Below are 21,534 nucleotides of genomic sequence, written 5' to 3'. Positions count from 1 at the left end.
CAAAAGACACAGAACAAGAGATCTGGATAAACTGATACCCGGAGACCCTGTTTGGATTGCAAATGCAAAAGCAACAGGCACAGTGACATCTGTCCACCCAACGCCACGGTCCTATGTCATCAGTGGACCGCAGGGAACTATCAGAAGGAATCGCAGTCATCTTGTGCCTTTGCCGATATCAGAGACTCATTCTGAATCACAACTGACCCAGTCTAATGAAAGAAACACTCCTGCAGAGATACTTTCTGAGCCACAAGCACATCAAGCACCAGATGTTGTTCGAACCAGGTCTGGTAGAGAAGTGGTAAAACCAAAAAGACTGGATCTGTAAAAAAGAAAAATGCATTAACATTTCTGTTATGCTTTGAATAAGTTCTGAATATGCCTTAATCTAACACCAGTTTTTGCATTGATAATGTTCTAATGTTTCAATACTTGTTTGATAAGGGAACAGAAAATAGTATGAAAATTGTTAAAATGTTTATGCCCAGAATTGAGTTACAGCTAAGAGTAGTTAACTTACCTTCAGTAAGGGGGATGTGGTGTGTAATCTATATTACATGTTACCACTCGGGGGCAACACGGGCATGTAGGATCGGGAGTACGGATGGGAGCGAGTGAGACACTATGTTATTGTTGCAGCCTGATAATAAAGCGGCTTGTTGAACACTCAAGGGAACGGTCTTTATTTGTGAAAGAACCCAACACAACACTGGCCTCGACGAACGTCTGAAAATAAATCGATCGAGCTAACGTTGCAAGCAACACTTTCTGATGTGTAATTGTTCAAGTTCAGACAGCCAGGTAATCTTTCTCTCAAAATCGTTCAATAGCCTACTACTGTTTATGCATCAGTAAGTCAAACCAGTGACTAAAATCATCAATTTCACATCGTTTCTTTTAGTAGGATGAAAATAATCTTATTTAAATTGTGAACAAATTATATACAGAAAGCGATCAAAGAACAATCTTTCCATACAGCGCGAGTTTATCTGGACACTTGCTGCCAAACTCGTTATGAAATCAATGACGCACGTTACACTGCACATGAAGCTCTTACTGTATTTACATCACCGTGTTTGCATTGGTGAAAGCAGAGAGAGTGCAGAAACTGCGTTGCAATGATAAGATCTTCATTCTCGCGATCAACAACAGACTGTCATCTGCGCAATGCTCATCACGGCAACATGTTATGTGATGGGAATAGATCTAAATACTTTAAAAACTTCTGACGATTTCTTAATCTCGATATCTGTAATAGTAAAAACGTATAATAACTGTAGTAAAAGTATTCGAGAGAGTTCCACATGTAATAAGTAGCTATTTCATATGCAAGCATGTCAGCCAATCACAGCAGTGGCCGGCTACACTGAGTCTCACACAGACACGCCCCTTCAAACAGAGCGTTCAAATCAGAGGCTAAAATCAGGCTAGGAAAAATGCCTTTTATTTCTAAATTATGACTATTTTTGATCTAAAAAACATACTAACATTATAAGGACAACCCAGGACACATTATAAAATAATAAAATAACCCCGTGTCATGGGACCTTTAAGCATTAATGAACACATAAAAGGAATCCCACATTAATACGTTTTACAATCATGAGATGGGAACATTAGATACATGTTTAACACATTTTTCAAGTGGTTATATTTATAGAATATAGGACAACAGGGGTTCATTTATCTTTCTCAGCAGGAATTGGGTGAGGGTCGACTCTCTCTGGGTATTCCTAAGCGTCGTAAATGGGCCGTCGGTGCGACAGGACACCATGGGACACAGGTCACGAGATTTAAAATGATAAAATGATAAAACACATCATAAAATACACACGCATATTTGAAGCTTTCACCCTTAGGTTAATGCATTTACATTGTGGCCATTTTATATGATGAATTTAGAGAACTTGTGTGTGTGTGTGTGTTTGCCACATGTGTGTGAGTTTGTCACATGGCTTTCTCTCTTGCAGAGAGGAAGTGAAAAAGGGGGTTGGAATTAGAGGTCTTCAGGTGAACCCGTTGACCCGTTGACCCGGGACCCGACCCGGGACCCGTACGGGTTCGGGTCTATATTTTAAAAGATCAGCCGGGTCCGGGTCGGGTCGAATCTATTACTTCGGGTCCCGGGTCTGTTTAACATTGTGTGTAATACCCGTGCGAGTCATCAAATCTCAAAAATGCGTCTTGTCACACTCATATTTAATATATTTTAAATCAGTAACATAATCTGAGGTGAACTGTCACATGAATGTTTACTTTGACACTCAAAATAAATTGCGTTAAAAAGCATATTTTAGGTTGATCCATCCAGCTAGCGCGCATTTGCAGTCAAGCGCGTGTCATGTTTCTATGGCAACCAGTTACCAGAGGCAGAGCTTCAGTGAGGGACAGCCAAACCGCGCTTTAGATTTTACAATGTCAATTAATCGTTTTGTTCAATCTTAAAGTTTTAGTGGTCAGATTCAGACTCGATGATGCAGAGCAGAGAGCACGGAGATGATAGCAAATAATGTCAGCGCAGCGGCCATGGCACTGAACGAGCAATCGTTATTATAGTTCAAAAAGGCAAACAGCCAAAAGTTATTGTGCGAGTTAGCAGCTAACTCGTTTAATTTGTCATCCGTCACCGTGAGTCCGTGACATCATGTGGACTTTTGAAGCTGAAATAACAAGGATTAAGCTTGGACTTGGTGGAATAACGAGAGGAATAACATGGATAACTTTCTTGTCGGAGCCGAAGGATTGTAATGCATCACAGCCAGTCAGGTAACGTAACGTTACAAGGAAAGGATGGAGAGACTACTAACTTTACGCTGCTACGGCTCCTTAAATTAGGTAAGACAAAAAGTTATAATTTTTCGCAACAGGTTTATTGACTTGTAATAGCAGTTTAAGGTGGAAAATGTGACAATCGGGTCCAGTCGGGTCTGTGTCTTCCCGGCAGTTTCGGGTCCAGCTTACAAAAAAATTATCGGGTCTGCACGGGTCCGGGTCCAGCTTTTGAAATAATAGTCGGGTCCGGGTCGGTTCGGTGTAGCAAATTACGGGTCCCTTCCGGTTCGGGTAAGAATTTTTGGACCCGTGAAGACCTCTAGTTGGAATAGAGAGCCTAAGTCCCTCCCCTTCCGGTCGACCACCATGGGACCTTATTTCGGAAAAATATTGTATGGTAGTCAATGGCGAGAGACAACAAATATTTTGATCTCGTTTGAATTGTGCCCTGAATTACACATATGATGTTTGTCAATTTAAAAGATACATTTTAAAGTCAAGAAAGTCGCAGTTTGATGTAAAACTGTTGAGGTATAAGACTGTGAAAATACGTAATTACAAAGACTACAAACCCAGAAGGCGCACATGCGACGTCATACCTTTTCTCTCAATGAATGAAGCTAACTTTACTGAAGCTAACGTCTGTCATTTTTTCTATAGTCTTACATTATAATCCTAACGTTACGCCGTCATGCCTGACTCGTGTTTTGAGCCAGAATACACACATACGAGCAACGGATCTTGTGACGTAGGCTACATAGTGCGAGACGAGAGATGTAGTTCATCGAGCGATTTTCACATACAACTAAACGTTACTCTTCTGTTTTATGTCAAACTGCGACTTTCTTGACTTTCATATTTACCTTTTAAATTGACAAACATCATATGTGTAGTTCAGGGGACAGTTCAGACGGAATAAAAAGATAAGTTATCTCTCGCCATTGACTTCCATACATATTTTTTCCGAAATAAGGTCCCATGAGCCGGAAGCGGAGGGGCGGGACTTAGGCTCTCTATGTCTTTGAGGCTGGTCACATGGGCAATGCGTGTTGTTTTAATTTGTGTTCAAACTAAATTCGTAAATGTACCAACCATTGTCGCTACATATTTAATTAAAAAAGAGCAACACCGCACATTATTCACATTTAAATAGAACAACAGTACAGCAATATTATCTATATTTGTATTCACTTAAAAAAAAGAAGAAGCCTACAACATGTACACGTGTCACTTGAAACAAACATTTTACAACTCGACACCGACAGCTGAGGAAATTGCTTCCCATGCATTTTCCTTGGCATTTAAATCTTTGAACAAGCCACAACAACCTTGTTGAACAACCTTGTGTTCGAGTGCTTTTCTGTCCATCAGCCTGTCACATGATTGCCTGTTGAGATGCGAGTTTATTGCATTTATAGTAATAACAAGATAGTATTCAAAATATATAATCAATATCTACTTTCTTTGTTTTGTTTACTTTTTTATTTGCTGAGCAAATCACTTTTATCAGTTTAACAACTGTATGAGGCGACTGCAGTATTTCATAATTAAATGTGTTAAATCAATCATAAGGAAATAAAACAATAATGAAGATGGAAAGCAGTGTGATTACTCGTTCTCAACCAGGGGGCCTAACAACAAGCATTAAAATAAGCAAAAAATAAAACAAAAACATGATATTTCTTATCTTAATTCACCATCATAACTGTTTTTTTTCTCTCCTTTGAATAAGAGGCTTCCCATATAATTGATATGGTGCCATTACACATTTGATGTAGTTATTAGTTTACATCATCTATATTATCTATATTAAAATTAATCAAATCATTTATGGATTTTTAAAAATCCTTATGCCTAATCCTTGTCCAGTAAATCATGAACAACCGGAAAAGGCTTGGGGCCGTTAGATGAACATGATCGGAAAACATGTCAAGATGAAGAGGATTTTCTTGCTTAAAGAGACTGAATAGATTTTATATATTTTTTTTAAAGGTAGTGTATTTTGTGTTTTTTAGGGATGCACTGATATCAATAAACAGCCAACACTGATAAGCAGATGAATATTCAGTGAATTGACAGTTTATGCAATATTCTTTTTTATATATATAGGCCTAGCCTAGCCTATAACTAAAAATAAATAATTAAAATGTAAAATAAGGCAAAATACAAATGCTTAAGTTTCATTATTTTATTTATAGTTTTATTTACACGTTTCAAAGTTGCTTTAGGAAAAAAAAGAATGGGAACCACTGACGTTTCCTCCTCTTCCAAGAACTTTGTCTACTTTGTAGACGGTCCCTACCTGGCCTTAGCACAAGAGCGTCACTTCCGGAGCGTTTCTGTGTTTGAAACATCGAGGAGGATCTGTGTTCAGTTCTAAAACCTTGCAGGTAAACCAAATGTAAATTATACTCACTCAATAAGGATCTATTGAAGGTTTTAGTGGATGAATAACTGTGTAATGTCAAACGAACTTTATATCTTGTTATATCTAACTTTGTTTCTCATATGTACTCAACCATCAAACACACTTTATACAGTTTGAATACGCGACAGATTCATTCATCGATCACAGCGATACTTCTGCCTCTTTTCTGGCGTTTTCTCGCTGAAATAAACATGTAGTGCAGCAGCAGCGAGCATGAGGAGAATATGTTGAGTTCATTCAGACCTGAGCGATTTTTGAGTGCTTTTGTGTGTTGGTTTGTGTGATTGTTTGTGTGATGGTTTGTGTGACAAGTGTGTTGGTTTGTGTGATTGTTTGTGTGATGGTTTGTGTGATTGTTTCGATGTTTGGAGTGAGAACTGTTACTGAATGTCAAGTTAAAGTTTGAGATCTGTGAGGGTAATTGATGGGATCGATCCCAAGTGCTGCTGTTGCCTTTTTCATGTTTACCTTTATTTCTTTGTCGACATTATCTTTGGCTGATTACATTTACTTATATTGGGAATCATTTAAATTAGTTGTAGTTCTAGATACCTGTATTTTAATGAAGCAGAATAATCTTAGGATTAGTAATAGGGATGCAAATTATCGATTAATTCATTAATCATTAATTGATTGACCTTATCGATCGATTAACGATTAACTGATAAGCGGCTATTTTCCTGAGAATGTACATTTTTCACGGTATCAATAGTGTCTTTAACATAAAAAGCAAAATATTGCTTATATAGGCTACTGAACAAAAATGCATGTTATATTGCTCAAATGATGTTTTATTGTAACAGTTGGGATACGGTACAGAATGGCATTTATGTAGTTTAACAAAATAAATTATGCACAGAAAATTAAAATACATAAAAAGAATTGTGCACTGGCTCACCTGTTGCAAACATGAAAGGGTTAGTTCACCCAAAAATGAAAATAATGTCATTAATGACTCCACCCTCATGTCGTTCTAAGCCCGTAAGACCTCCGTTCATCTTCGGAACACAGTTTAAGGGTGCTTTCACATCTGTAGTTCGGTTCATTTGGTCCGGACCAAGGGAGAAAAATTTTTCAGGCGTTTTGGTTCCTTTTCACACCACACTGATTGCTCTGGTCCGAATCAGTTGATGAAACGAACCAAAATGCAGTCACGTGACAACATCCGCATCACTCGTTGGCCAGATGGGTCTTGAACGTATTTTCATAACTGCACTTTTATTGTCAGAATTAACGTGCGGGAAACTTCCAACAGAACTGACGGAACAAAGAGGAGGAAAATCTGGCAGACAACACGCCGCTTTTTACTATGGAGAAACGACTTTGTGGGCTGATTGTATCCCTCGTCATAGTTTATTATATTAGTTTGTCTACACCACTTTAGCCAAACAATAACATTTGAGAATGAAGCGAGAATGCGGCTTGAAAATAATGTTTTATGCAATGCACGCAGCGAGTCACTTCAGGAGGAGGCAACGCGTGCATTAATGTTGCTAAACATTGACATAATGCACAGCGCGGCTGACTACGGCAGCTGGTTTAGTCCAAAAATGCGCAGTTATTTGGCAGTTGGGTCTGTTCGAGGTCGGATCACGTTCTCACCACAAACGAACCGCTCCAGAGTTCGTTTGAAAGCGTAGAGAGACCACCTCGCCTAGGAGGTCTCGGTACGCTTGTTTGGTCCGCTTTTGGTGCGCACCCGAGTGCGATTGCTGCATTCTCACCTGCCCAAACGAACCGCACTAATTCGGAAAACGAACTCTAGTGCGATTCAACCGAACTAAACAAGGCAGGTGTGAAAGCACCCTAAGATATTTTAGATTTAGTACGAGAGATTTCTGTCCCTCCATTGAAGCTGTATATACAGTATACTGTTCATGTCCATAAAGGTATTAAAAACATCATCAAAGTAGTCCATGTGACATCAGTGGGCAGTGTTGGGGGTAACGAGTTACAAAATAACGGATTACAGTAACGATATTACTTTTTTGGGTAACGAAGTAAAGTAACGCATTACACTAAAAATATCAGTAACTATACTACTTTACTTGACTATAGGAACGCGCTTTCCTGCGTTACCCAAGCCGTGTTTTCATGTGTGTAAAGCTCTGATCTGTCGAAGTGGTGCGTGCATGCCTGTGTGTGTGTGCTTGCCTGGGCACCGTTGCCATAGAGATCGATTTGAGTGACGTAGCTGCTGGTGCGAAGGACAGAGAGGAATGGAGATGGAGACGGAGACGCGAGTTTCGGCCAGTGGCGATATTCACATTACTTTCAGTTTATTGCTCGAAAGGACAAAAATATTTGCCAGAAATTCACTCTATGCCCTGGCAGGCAAGTACTGGACATCGGGACTACCGGGAGATTCACGGCTTTTTGGGCCGATCCGATGCATCTAAAACTTTTTTGTTCGTTTGTCTTAACGGCTCATAAAACTCGTACATCGGCGGCCCATTCGTTTTGTTCTGCTTAATTGGCGGCGCTGGGTAAGTGCCGGTGTAATGCATTGGTTAAAAAAAGTCAGCATTAGTTTTTTTTCTGACAGACCGGCCCATGAAACACGTAGATTGGCCCATTGGTTATTTTCTTGATTGACACTGGACTGGCCCAATCACATCTTTAAACGCCTCCCCCCTTGGGCTTTGAGCGAGCGTGCAGTGTCAGTGTATCTGTCAAAATCTCTTATATACGGTCTATGGTCAAAATACAGATGGAGAAGAAAGTTTCAGTTTTGCAGTTTCCGTCAAAATAAAATACAATGTTTATCTCTGTCCAGCCCTGATCATGTGTCTACCACCACGGACATAATCCTGTTGTTTGTAGATTTTACAGTGAGGCATATTTCTTTGTGCAGACAGGGATAGTTATTTTATATGGTTTTACATGCCATTTTTATCGGCTACATTTATAAACACTATGCGGACATGCAGGCTAAATGATGATAGGGCTATGATGTTTGTCCATGTATCTACACGGTAAATTAAGAAACGGGAAAGTAAAGTAATAAGTAGTGAAGTTACTTTTCAAATGCAGTAACTAGTAAAGTAATCTCATTACAATTTACAGAAGTAACTAGTAACTAGTAACTAGTTACTTTTTTTGAGTAACTACCCCAACACTGTCAGTGGGTTAGTTAGAAGTTTTTGAAGCATCGAAAATACTTTTTGGTCCAAAAATAACACAAAATAAGACTTTATTCAGCATTGTATTCTCTCCCGGGTCTGTTGTGAATCTGCGTTCAGGACTCCGCAGTGACGCTGCTGACGTAAGACGCTGATGACGTGTTATCTGGTGCGCCCGAGCTTCGTTTACAGTCTGAGGGAGACGCACGCTATATTCAAGCTATTCTACATTGTTTGCGTGGATGATATTTTTTTAATGGTGCGTAAATGTGCATGTCGCGGATGAGACACTTTTACAGCGTGCGTTTCCCTCAGTCTATAAATGAAGCTCGGGCGCACCAGACAACACGTCATCAGCGTCTTACGCCATCAGCGTCACTGTGAAGGATTGACAACAGACCCAAACTGTGTTCCGAAGATGAACGGAGGTCTTACGGGCTTAGAACGTCATGAGGGTGAGTCATTAATGCCATTATTTTCATTTTTGGGTGAACTAACCCTTTAAGCAACATAAAATAAATGTTAAATAAAAATCTATATGGGTAGGCTTAGCCTAAACTATATTAAGTCTACATATAATAATCTATCTGGTAGTACTACTTGAAGTAAATTAGCAGCAGCACTTATTGATGCTTGGTCTGAGAAAGGTAACAGTAAGATTACTAGACCTGGAAACTTCAAATATAGAACTGAAGGGATGTCAATTTTCACAAATTCCCATGATCGATCGTAATTTAAATTAACGATCAATTATGCGTCTGCTGCAGTGCATATGGCCAACAGCATGACAGGGTTTGCTCAAAACGCTATGTTACTCACCAAATGAATGAGAATGTTTTTTAATCCAAATAAAGGGCTTGTAGGATTGTAAAATGTTTCGATGTGAATGATAATTAAATTATATTAATTATTTAATAAGCAAATATAACGACTAATAATACGTGTCACCAACGCCGCCTCAGATGCGTGCTTGCAGAATGTGTTGTAACGTTAGACGTGCACTGAAACGCACTGAAAACGGCAACTAAACCCAATGAATTCACAACGATTTAATAAAATAGTGTTCTGATGTTATGTAATATGACAGTCCCAAATTAATCATCGTTATTATTAGTCATGCATTGCTGCTTGAGCGGCGCGTGCTGAATGAATAACCGTTGAGCACTTTGCTAGCGCGTTATTTAACTCAAAGAAGCGCAACCTATATGAGATTAGTCAGATATATACAAAATAAACATAATATTACAAATTATATCTGCACAAAATGACGTGAATGCACAAGTGAATTTGAGTTACGTGCTATTCAGAATGACTCATGTTGTGGACGCGCTCTATGTAATATGACAGTCCCAATAGTCATTATTAGTCGTGCATTGCCGTTTGAGCTGCGCGCGCTAAAGATCACGCTTCAACAATTCTTAACCAAATGCATCCAATATGAGATAAATCAGATATAGATAGGCGTACACATAATAAACTATTACAACTTTACATTTGCACAAACAAAAGGCTGCGAATGCACACGCAAACTTAGTCATGATGAAGGTGTAAAATATACACCTTCCCAAACACAACTCCGGCGCGCTCGCTTGTGTTTCGCGGTTAAGCAGCATGAACCTGCTTAATCGATGATCGATAAGTTTGATCGATTAATGTATTATCGACAATTAATCAATCGTCGATTAATCGTTTGCATCCCTAATTAGTAATAAAAATAATAAAAATAATGAATGAATTGGCATCAGTTACTGTACGATAAATAAATAGACAGACATAGATGCTTAGAAGTGTCATTTATTGTAAAAACAAACTCAGTAATTTATATTTTTGATTTTGGCAGATCAGCTCCTCCCACACTGGAATACATCATCAGTGAAGCTCCTCCCACAGCAGTCACATGGTCCGTGAAGCTCCTCCCACTGCAATTCCCCAATAAATGCTGTAAATCCCCATCAGCTACAAGTGAAGACGAGCATGAAAGCATCAGGAAGAGCTGAAATCTGCAGAGACTGAGTTTATTAAAGAGGACAGTGAGAACACGAGTGATCCAGAACCCTGCAGAATGAAACACACTGAAGATCCTGAAGAACAAAGAGGTTGGTGTTTATTCTTCATTCATTCATGATGCTGGAGAACATTCATGTTAGAAACATTCAAGCACTTCATCACATTTAGATAAACAGTTACACTATAAAACAGTGCAGAATGTTCTGGGTTTTCTTCAACAAATGGTCAGTAAAGGGAGATTTCCTTACTGCACGTTCCGATCAGCTGTTGATAGTAGGGATGGGCAAGAGCGATCGAGTACTCGATGCTCGTTCGTGACAGCGACGATTGATCATGAAAACAATGATCGCCCTGACTTTAAAAAAATATATTCTTCTTTTTTCTGATTGGTTATTCCGGCATTTGGGCCGGTTCATTGAGGTCTGATTGGTTACCGTTAGAGAGCACGCCTTCAGACCGGCGAAATAAAGTGAAACTGGATTTGAAAATGCACTGCAGTGATGCCAAGAATTATTTTGATCATGAAATAAAGTTAAGTGCAAGATGTGCAGCGCCAATCTATATTACATAACATTATGCTGAGAACACAATTGTAATATAATTTAGTAAATTCTTTGAGCTTTAGTTTTCAGCGCTGTTAAAGGAAGCTCGCTCACGTTACACATCAGACTCGCACGGTCAAGTTCATGTGCGCATTCGCGTCCTTTTGTGCAGATGTAAGTTGCAAGATTACTTTTATGTTGTCTATATCTGATTAATCACAAATACAAGACGTGTTTAATTTAGTTTAATAACCAGCTAGCAAAAAACTGCAGTTTACCGACCGTCAGTGTTGGGCAAGTTACTTTTAAAAGGTAATTAGTTACAGTTACTAGTTACTTCTTCCAAAAAGTAACTAAATTAGTTACTCAGTTACAAATTTTAAAAGTAACTAGTTACTTAAGAAAGTAACTATTGCGTTACTTTCAAGTACAATTAATTACAATTAATTCAAGTACAATTCATTTTTAAATGCTCAAATGTGACCCCACCTCTACTCCTCTTTAACGGAACTTAAAATACATGTGCATGTTCAATTATTTATGATAAATCTGAATATTATAATGAAATGGACACTTAATACAATACATTATTAACAGAAACATGAAACATTGTACACACATAAAACATTTTTTTTTGCTGTGGGACAAAGTAAGACTAGCCTCAAAGTGAATCAAATGCCATGTAGGCTATGTAGCTATTATGTTTATATAGTGGATCAATGCAAATAACACAATAGATGTTTTGGAACTTTTGATATTGCCCCTCAACAGGCAACAACTGGGCAAAATTACTATACTTCCATTTAGAGAAGGCTACTTTGGATGATTTGGGCTCGTCGCCATACCTGTCTCTCGTTGACTGACTGGCTTGTGTGTCCTGTCCTGTCCGGCTATGCGTTATGATGGGTCGTTCGCAATTCATGAGCGTTAGTGATGATGTGTCGTTCGCGAATGAGCGTTAGTGATGATGAATCGACTCGTTCGTGAATGAGCTTTTGATGGGTCGGTTGCGATTCGCGAATGAGCCGACTCTAAGAGCCGGCTCTTTTAGGTGAACGTCGGGAGCTGGCTCGCATATCTGAAGAGCCGACTCTATTTTTACAAATTTAGCCTATAGAAATTAAATAATTATGTAATAAATTTTTTTATATTATAGTCAAAGTCATTTAAAGAGCCGCTTGTGAGCCAAAAGAGCTGGCTCTTTTCAGTGAGCTGAGTCAAAAGAGCCGAATGCCCATCACTACTATGCGTGCTTTCGAACACCCGCCCAACTCTACCTCTGATTGGCTTACAATGAAATTGACCAGGAAACTAACCAGGACTACTTTCTTGAAAAACTTCCAGCGGCCAGAACTCTGACCAGGGAGGTTACCACAGAGTGGGTCCGTGTGTATGCACTATAGTGCTGGTAAGGATTGCATACAACTTCATGTCTTAAATGGGCGAACTAACCCTTTAACGCGCTCCGGCCGCCCATCCACACTAAACAGTGCCTGGTGTCTCGAGATTGCACTCCCTGAATTAGGTTCGAAGGTGCAAACGATGCCCCATTTTCTCTGCGTAAACCCATGAAAACGCAGACGACATGCACATGCGCATCACGTGTTCGGTCGTTAGGTCACGTGTTTGAATATATATGTGCGCTGGTATGTGGTCCTTCACAAATCAACTCTCAACAAACTACTTTTTATGCCTTAAAAATGTATAATACAGAAATTGTTGTCGCGTCTGCATAGCCACACGAACCGGAATTATCCCGACAACTTTTTATCTGTATAGATATAAAGGGAAGGAGGCCTTCACAAGGAAGAGACTAGTGGACACTTCAGGACTGCGGTGTCGTCGTGTCCAGGTGCTGGTCCTTCGTCAGATCTGGATACGGCCTGGATCCGGCGGACTGCGGTAAACCTCGGGATAAACAGAGAGACTAATATGAGCATAGAAGCCATCCTTCTTATAATGTACCAAGTACATCAGGATTTACGGGAAGTGTTCCCGGTCCGGCTGATCTAAACTATGCAGCCTAACATTATAAGTCTATAATGTGTTATGTGAATGCTAGGCCGAAGAGATAGATTTGAACTGACAGAGTGTGTCTGCTTTCCGGACAATGTTAGGAAGACTGTTCCAGAGTTTTGGTGCTAAATAGGAAAAGGATCTACCGCCAGCAGTCGATTTTGATATTCTAGGTATTATTAACTGGCCGGAATTTTGAGATCTCAATAGACGTGAAGGACTATAATGCGTTAAGAGCTCGCTCAAGTACTGCGGAGCTGAAGGGTTCCTCAATAGGCGGCCCGCGGGCCAAATCTGGCCCGTGGGAGGAAAATGTTTGGCCCGCGCTTATTTCAAGATTGTCATGGTAAAATCGAAAATATGCCAAGTGTTAAGAAAAGAAAAGTGGACACAGAAAATAGACAATTCAAATCTGAATGGACTGAACAATTCTGTTTTATGTTGCCTAACCACCACAACGCAAAGCCAACGCGTTTGTTATGCACGCAGATCGTGCTGTCTGGCTGATAATATCAAACGCCATTTCATCGAGCTATTGCTTCAGCCTAGTGTTGCTTTCGTCAACAAAAATTATGACGAAATATCTTCGTCAACGAACCTTTATCGCCTGACGAAAACGAGACGAGACGCAAGGTAAATGCTGCAAGTTAAGTTGTAAGTTAGGCTAAAGCGCGTTTATGACACGCGCGGGTTATTTTTAGTTTCACTTTCTCTAGCAGCGCAATATCAAACATAGCCTAAATGTCTCACCCCTGTGGAGGATCAAATTCGCTCTTAAGACCATTTTACATCAAGTAGAAAACATGAAGATATCAGAAAAGAGATCGATGGTCTCTTTCCTGCTTGTGTCCCACATCCATCCCTCTCAAAGCTCTCACATGATAGGCTATATCACGCGTCTTTGTGTGGTAATATAAAACAAGTTTTTTTTTTTTAAACAACCCCCCAACCACCGCCGGTAGTTGGTCCATTAACACCGAGGTGGTAAAAAAGACTGCCATCGTCACAGCCCTAAATATAATAAGATAACCTTGTTTGAAATACTATTTTGACTGGGTTGCATTACTTAAAAGAGACTAAAATACAATTTTCAATTACTAAAACTAGACTAAATGTCATCAGTTTTCGTCGACTAAAACTTGACTAGACTAAAAAAAAGGAGTATGAACGTGACTAAAACTAACAAAAACTAAAATGACAGCTTGACACAAAGACTAAAACTAAAACAGGCCGCCTCTCGCTGTCACTTCTTTCATTGCATGGTGAGTAGGCCTACATGCCAGTTAATACTTTTAGTTTGATCCAAGTAAGAACAATAAAATATTAATGCTGATAGGTCTAATAATTGAAAGAATCTGCTATTAGGGAAATTGATGAGAAGAGATTCAGTGTGGTGATGAGCAGGATCAGTCGACTCATGCAGACATGGAGATCCAGAGTTGTTGTTTGTTCATCTGTTTTTAATATCCACAATGCAAAGTTCTTTTGTTTTCTGTATCTGAAAAATGCTCATAATTGCTTGAATAAAAAAGGCTAATGAGAAAAAGAAAATAATTAATAAACATAAATAAAATCAGAATAATTATATTGTGATTTGTGACTCTTTTAACAAAACAACAACAATAATAGCAGAGCAAACATTGAGGCCATAACATTGTGGTCGGTGGCCCTTGGCTTTTGTCGGCAGAATTTGGCCCTTGGTAAAAACTAATTTAGAAATCCTGAACTAAACCATTTAGTGCTTTGTAAGTAATTAGCAATATTAAAAAATGTATACCATGTTTAATAGGGAGCCAATGCAGTGACGGAACAGGGCTAATATGGTCATACTTCCTGGTTCTGGTAAGAACTCGAGCTGCTGCGTTTTGGACCAGCTGTAGTTTGTTTATTAAGCGTGCAGGGCAACCACCCAGTAGAGCATTACAATAATCTAGCCTTGAGGTCATAAACGCATGAACTAATTGTTCTGCATTATTCATTGAGAGCATATGGCGTAATTTAGATATATTTTTTAGAGGAAAAAATGCAGTTTTACAGATACTAGACACGTGACTTAGGGGTGGGCGATATCTCTATTTAAAATATATCGAGATTTTTTTTAAACACTAAATGGATTTTGACATATCGTATATATCGATATATTGATTATATTTAATTCTGATTTCGCCACTTTGCTTGTTTGCCTTCTCTGTGCTGTGCTAAAGGCGGCATGAAGAGGTAAAAAAACATATATAAGTCGCACTGGACTATAAATCGCATTTATTTAGAAATTTATTTCACAAAATCCAAGACCAAGAACAGACATTTAATCTAGAAAGGCAAGTTATTCAGCTACACAACAGCACACAGACCAACAGGCTCAATAAGTGTCCGGCATGTTAATGTAACGCAGGGTTTCCCGCAGCACTTTGGAACTAAGGCGGCCGCCTAATAACACACGCCTGCCGCCTTAACTACGTCGTCAAAAACATGTATATGAGCGATATCCGCCGCGTTACTCTGTCCTGTTTAGAGCTTAGATTCTCTGATCTAGATTTGATGGCCGAGTGCCGAGTGCGGTAGCCTAATGCACTCACTATGTGTGTGCGGGCTGCGGGAGAATAAAACGATTAAATAGAAATATCTATGAATAAAACATAAAAACTAATGAATTGTTATTCATCTGTTGCAGAAAAGCAACAAGAACAACTAAAACAAAATAGAAACGATTTACAGGCCAGAGTTTCTATTTGTAACATGTTTGCAGCGTTGAGCGATGTAGCCAATCACAGACATATGTGATGATTTATTGAAATGCGATGGCCAATCAGAAGATCATTTAAGACAGAATCCCCTCTTACGGCTCAAAACTGACTTTCTGTTCAGTGCTGAATTCTACATGCTGGCAAAATTAAATCCTCTGATTATAACAAACAAAGCGTAGACATTATGAAATATTCATTGTGCAGTCAGCTTCAATGATAATAACAGAGATGTATGAGATCGCGATGTCAGCTTTTAGGAATTATTAATGGAGCGCACTTTGCTCGCATTCAGTCATGGCAAACCATGCACGCAGCCTGCTTGCTTTTATGTTAAATTAACACTGTTTTGTTAATGTTAATGCTTTAATAACAAATGTATTATTTTGTTTATTTAAACAAATTTATCAGGAGCATTTATGCTGATGTGTATGGTGGAAACACGTAGGCTAACTTGAAGGTATTTCATGGAGGTACAGAAAAAAAAAAAAAACATTTCTGACAAACCCCACCACCTTAACTAACACATTTTCTGCGGGAAACCCTACACTGCCTACCTTGAGTTGAGTTGTTTTATTTTTGAATGAAAAGGCAATAGTATTATTTCTTCCTTTATTTTAGTTAAATTATTATTTTTGTATACAGGGATTTTTTTTTTTTTAATGTCGCAGAAGCACTTTGTTCCTACATGAACTGCCTAACTCTTTGCACTTCAATAAAAAAAAAGACTTTGTGGTATTTGGCATATTTGTTTTTGCAGTAGTTTTTTGGGGGGTTATTTTTCCTGTAAAGATATCGAGATATATATCGTATATCGAGATATATTTTTTTGCTCCATATCGCCCAGCCCTAAGTTGTCTACTTTCTACCATTACATCAGGGGTCACTTTCATGTCCTTTCACTTTATATTTCTCTGAAAATGTAATTAATAATTTTTTCTTTCATGTCAGACCCGATGGAAGAGAGTGAGGAGAGTGAAGAACTGAGTGAAGTGGAGGAGGAGAGTGAAGAACTGAGAGAAGTGAAGGAGGAGAGTGAAGAACTGAGAGAAGTGAAGGAGGAGAGTGAAGAACTGAGTGAAGTGGAGGAGGAGAGTGAAGAACTGAGAGAAGTGAAGGAGGAGAGTGAAGAACTGAGAGAAGTGGAGGAGGAGAGTGAAGAACTGAGAGAAGTGGAGGAGGAGAGTGAAGAACTGAGTGAAGTGGAGGAGGAGAGTGAAGAACTGAGAGAAGTGGAGGAGGAGAGTGAAGAACTGAGTGAAGTGGAGGAGGAACATCATGTCCAACCTGGAGAAAAACCTTTGAGTCGCTCAAAGACTAAAAAGACGATTTTAAAGAAAAGAAGAGGCAAGAAATCTTTGACCTGCACTCAGTGTGGAAACAGTTTCAGATCCAAAAAAAGTATTAATGTTCACATGAGAGTTCAGACTGGAGAGAAGCCATTCTCATGTGATCAATGTGGAAAGAGTTTCACACAAATAACAAATCGTAATCGACACATGATGATCCACACCGGAGAGAAGCCGTTCTCATGTGATCAATGTGGCAAAACATTTCTTAGTTCATCACACCTGAAGAGACACCTGAGAGTTCACACGAAGGAGAAGCCACATTCATGTTCTGTGTGTGGAAAGAGTTTTTCACTGCTGCACACTTTACATAGACATGAGAAAATTCACACTGGTGTGAGAGAGTACATGTGCTTTGAGTGTGAGAAGACTTTTATTACAGCGAACAGTTTAAAACTGCACCAGAGAATTCACACTGGAGAAAAACCTTACAAGTGTTCACACTGTGACAAGAGATTCAGTGATTCATCATCTCTGAAAACACATGAGCGATTCCACACCGGAGAAAAGCCGTTCACATGTGATCAATGCGGCAAAACATTCTCTAGTTCATCAGACCTGAAGACACACCTGAGAGTTCATACTGGAGAGAAGCCATTCTCATGTGATCAATGTGGGAAGAGTTTCACACGAATAACACATCGTAATCGACACATGAGGATCCACACCGGAGAGAAGCCGTTCTCATGTGATCAATGCGGCAAAACATTTCTTAGTTCATCAGAGCTGAAGACACACCTGAGAGTTCACACGAAGCGGCAAACTTTACATGGACATGAGAAAATTCACACTGGTGTGAGAGAGTACATGTGCTTTGAGTGTGAGAAGACTTTTATTACAGCGAACAGTTTAAAACTGCACCAGAGAATTCACACTGGAGAAAAACCTTACAAGTGTTCACACTGTGACATGAGATTCAGTCAGTCATCACATCTGAAAACACATGAGAGGATCCACACTGGAGAAAAACCATACAAGTGTTCACACTGTGACGAGAGATTCAGTCAGTCATCACATCTGAAAACACATGAGAGGATCCACACTGGAGAAAAACCTTACAAGTGTTCACACTGTGACATGAGATTCAGTCAGTCATCACATCTGAAAACACATGAGAGGATCCACACTGGAGAAAAACCTTACAAGTAGGGGTGTGCGATATCACGATTTTTGATCGTGGACGGTTAAAATGTCTCTAATGTCTCCAAATGTTTTTGAAGAAATATCGTAGTATCGTGTATTCTATCAGTTGCAGTTCTGGCGCCTCCGTCTCAACATACTGTACAGCGCGACGTATATATTCACATCAAATGTTAACGCAGGGGAACGGGACACTGCAGTTCATTATTTGCATGGGCTTTAAAGCCTTGCCGGTTACACATTTCATTCGCTGCTGATGCGCTGTTCTAACATGCACTAAAAGCCTGTCTAACAGCACCTGGTTACTGGACTGTTATCTTTTGAGTTTTATTGCGCTAATACTGTCAAATACACACACACACACAGTTTACATAAAGAAAATTGGTTATGTCTAAAGAAAATCTGCTTTTCAAATGTGTGTATATTAGACACGTTGCGTGCAGGTCTTAAAGAGACAGTAGCCTAATAGTAAACATGCTGCCGCTTGTCCTTAAAGGGATAGTTCACCCAAAAATAAAAATGCTGTCATTATTTATTCACTCTCTAATGTCATTCCAAACCTGTATTTCTTTCTTGTGCTGAACACAAAATAAGATATTTTGAAGAATGTGTGTAACCAGACAGTTGCTGGTCCCCATTGACTTCCATAATAGGAAAGAAAAATATACTATGGAAGTCACTGGGGACCAGCAACTGTTTGGTTAGCCACATTCTTCCAAATAACTTTTATTTTTAACAGAAGAAAGAAACTTATTTGGATTTAAAACAATTTGAGAGAGTAAATGATGACAATTTAAATGTTTGGGAGAACTATCCCTTTAATATTAATAAAACAACAAAACACAGAGGAAATCACTCACTACTCTTGACTGAGAAGTTTAATAGTAGCTTTAAAGGGACACTTCACCCATTTGCATTAAGCTTTGTATCGTTAGAAACCCAGTCATATTTTTGAATGGTCATGCATTATTCATTTTCCCCTGAGACGGGAGAAATAAGGATTTCAGTGTTGCAGTTCCTGCTTACAATCATGTAAAAATCGCCATTTTGCGTCATTCTAAGCAGAAAGTCCCATATCTTTGTAGAAGGGGTTGAGACCTGGTAGTTCACCCAAAAAGGAAAATTAGCCCATGATTTACTCGCCCTCAACACTCGTTCCTCATTTTTCCCAGGGGTGGGACCCACTCACGCTACAGACCTTTTAACTGATCAGTGGGTGGGACTTCACTGTCTGAAACTAAAAGCAATATCCTCCATCTTGTTTGGAAGCTAAGCTAACAGGCGCTGTGGAGCCAGATGTGAAGTTACGACAATGGCGGAAGGTACTCAATATGAGGCTGATGGAGGATCAGGAGGCGCCGGCGGCTTCTGTCGCGGACGAGGAGCCCGGACTGGCTCGAGCTGGGGCGGACTAGTGGTGCCGGTGCGCATACGGACACAGAGATAGAGTCTGTCTGCTGCAAAGAATTTCAACGATGCTAATTTCTCCTGGACGATATCTCTGAATCAGACGAGGACACGGACATTTGTGTTTTGAACATCCTAGTTCCGCACCGCATCTGCTCTGACTGAACATCCCGGTACCATGCAATAATTCACCATTTCGAAAGAAATGCAAACGAGGAGTAATTCACTAATGAGTTCGCCAACTAACTAGAAATTTTGTCTGAAATGAATTTCAAGCTCTGCTGGTAGCTAGCCTTGTAGACGGAAGAGTGATTTCTCTGATAGGCCGATACCTCAAAGGTGCTGTTCTGGATTAGTGGGAGTGGCTTGCGGAGCTGTGCAATGTGGTGCATTGTGGGAGTTGTCTTTCATACAAATGCGCCCTAAAGTTACTTTCTCTCTTTCCTCGGTCAAGGCGGCACCAAATTCGAAATTTATTTTACATTTCGACTACATATATGACCCATTTTCAATAAAGATTAATGTTTCCACGGGGGAAATGCTCCTTTAAAGGGTAACTAAACCCCTGGTCAGAGCCTGACTCCACCCACTGGCAATATTTGAAAAATGCTGGAAAAGTGGGCAGAGCCCAACGGACGAACCGAGGGCGGGGCTGAGCGGGTGATTGACAGACCCGCAGTGACGCAGTGATTGACAGCTGCTGTCAGACTCGCTAAGATGGAGAGTGACGCAAGTAGCTTTGCAACAGAGCGGTCATTTAAAATTGAGGACTTTTCTCCCCCACCTTCCCCTGAAGTGGAGGAATTGTCTGTGAACACAGAGCTAAAACCATATCAATTCGAGCCGCTAGCTCAAACTGTCGCATCGCATTAACTCCCGCTCTGGTGTTGACGGAACCAGATGCTTTTATACCAGGGGCTGCCAGGGGCGTGGCAGAGTAGCGTCACAGAGTACCCCTACGTCAGAGAGTACCCCTACTTTAGGAGATTCCGTTTAACCTGAAGAGGGCAGCACTCAGACGTTTTTACACCATATATTTGAAAATTAAAACACTTTATACTCAAATGTTAAAAAAAGTACTCGAATCAATGAACAGCATTTATGAAGCTCCATTCGTACAGATCATTAACTAAAAAAAGTTGGTTTAGTGTTTAGTTACCCTTTAATAAGAATCAATGTATAATTTATACAGTGAAGTCTACATTGTTTTATTTTTATATTTGTTCATTTAATTACTTTCTTCAATGCTAAATACACCTACTGTAGCTGAAAAAATAAAGCACTGTATATTTTATTTGTATATTAAGTTGTGTATGTGTAATTTTTCTTTTTTTCTTAATTTTTAATAACAAAGAAAATAATGACAAAGATTTTTATCTCAACCACTTTGGCCTAAATATCTGCCATTCTTTTTTATTTTATTACCGAAGGCTATGTTTTTAAAGTAGGGACATTAGTTTGGCTGTAATGCTCAGTCACTTGCAAAATCGTGAATCGTTCGTGATATGATATTTTTGCCATATCGCCCACCCCTATTTACAAGTGTTCACACTGTGACAAGAGATTCAATCGTTAAAAATGTACCTTTTTTTTCCTGCCGGTGGGAGAGAGCTGCCTTTTTTAAGAGAGAGCTGCCATTTCTGCCGCATACGAGGAACATCACACGGCAAACGAAATGAAACCACGCTACTCGTTTGAGCTGTGCAGCGCAAACAGTTTATCCGCTCGGAGCAATACTAGACAGCGGTTTACTCGTGGGTCGATCACGCAGCAACATTACTACACAGCGCTGGGAGATCCATTGAGAAAGCATTTTAAAGGGATAGTTCACCCAAAAAGGAAAATTAGCCCATGATTTACTCGCCCTCAACTCATCCTAGGTGTGTATGACATTCTTCTTTCAGTCGAATACAATCAGAATTATATAAAAAATAATCCTGAATCTTTATAATGCGCTTATAATGCCAGTGAATTGCAGTTTCTGTTTTGAAGTCCATAAAAGTGCAT

The 21,534-nt window shown here is 39.5% G+C and overlaps 1 protein-coding gene across 1 annotated transcript; it reads left to right on the top strand.

Moving 5' to 3' along the window:
* The first annotated feature begins 5,075 nt into the window (after positions 1-5,075).
* LOC306999856 (uncharacterized protein) lies at positions 5,076-20,798 on the top strand. Its single transcript, XM_079614927.1, has 3 exons — positions 5,076-5,165; positions 10,166-10,421; positions 16,583-20,798. Exons 2-3 carry the CDS (start codon positions 10,388-10,390, stop codon positions 18,127-18,129), a joined length of 1,581 nt encoding a protein of 526 aa, XP_079471053.1. The 5' UTR covers positions 5,076-5,165; positions 10,166-10,387; the 3' UTR covers positions 18,130-20,798.
* The last annotated feature ends 736 nt before the right edge of the window (positions 20,799-21,534 follow it).

The sequence above is a fragment of the Phoxinus phoxinus genome (assembly GCF_949152265.1).
Source record: "Phoxinus phoxinus genome assembly, chromosome: 1".
Classification (NCBI taxonomy): Eukaryota; Metazoa; Chordata; class Actinopteri; order Cypriniformes; family Leuciscidae; genus Phoxinus; species Phoxinus phoxinus.
This window is presented reverse-complemented; position numbering and strand designations above follow the sequence as displayed.

Excerpts from the sequence above, each read along its gene's own strand:
- LOC306999856 (XM_079614927.1), top strand. The coding sequence starts at position 10,388 with ATGAAACACACTGAAGATCCTGAAGAACAAAGAG. Across the intron at positions 10,422-16,582 it reads AGATCCTGAAGAACAAAGAG|ACCCGATGGAAGAGAGTGAG; the intron begins GTTGGTGTTTAT and ends CTTTCATGTCAG.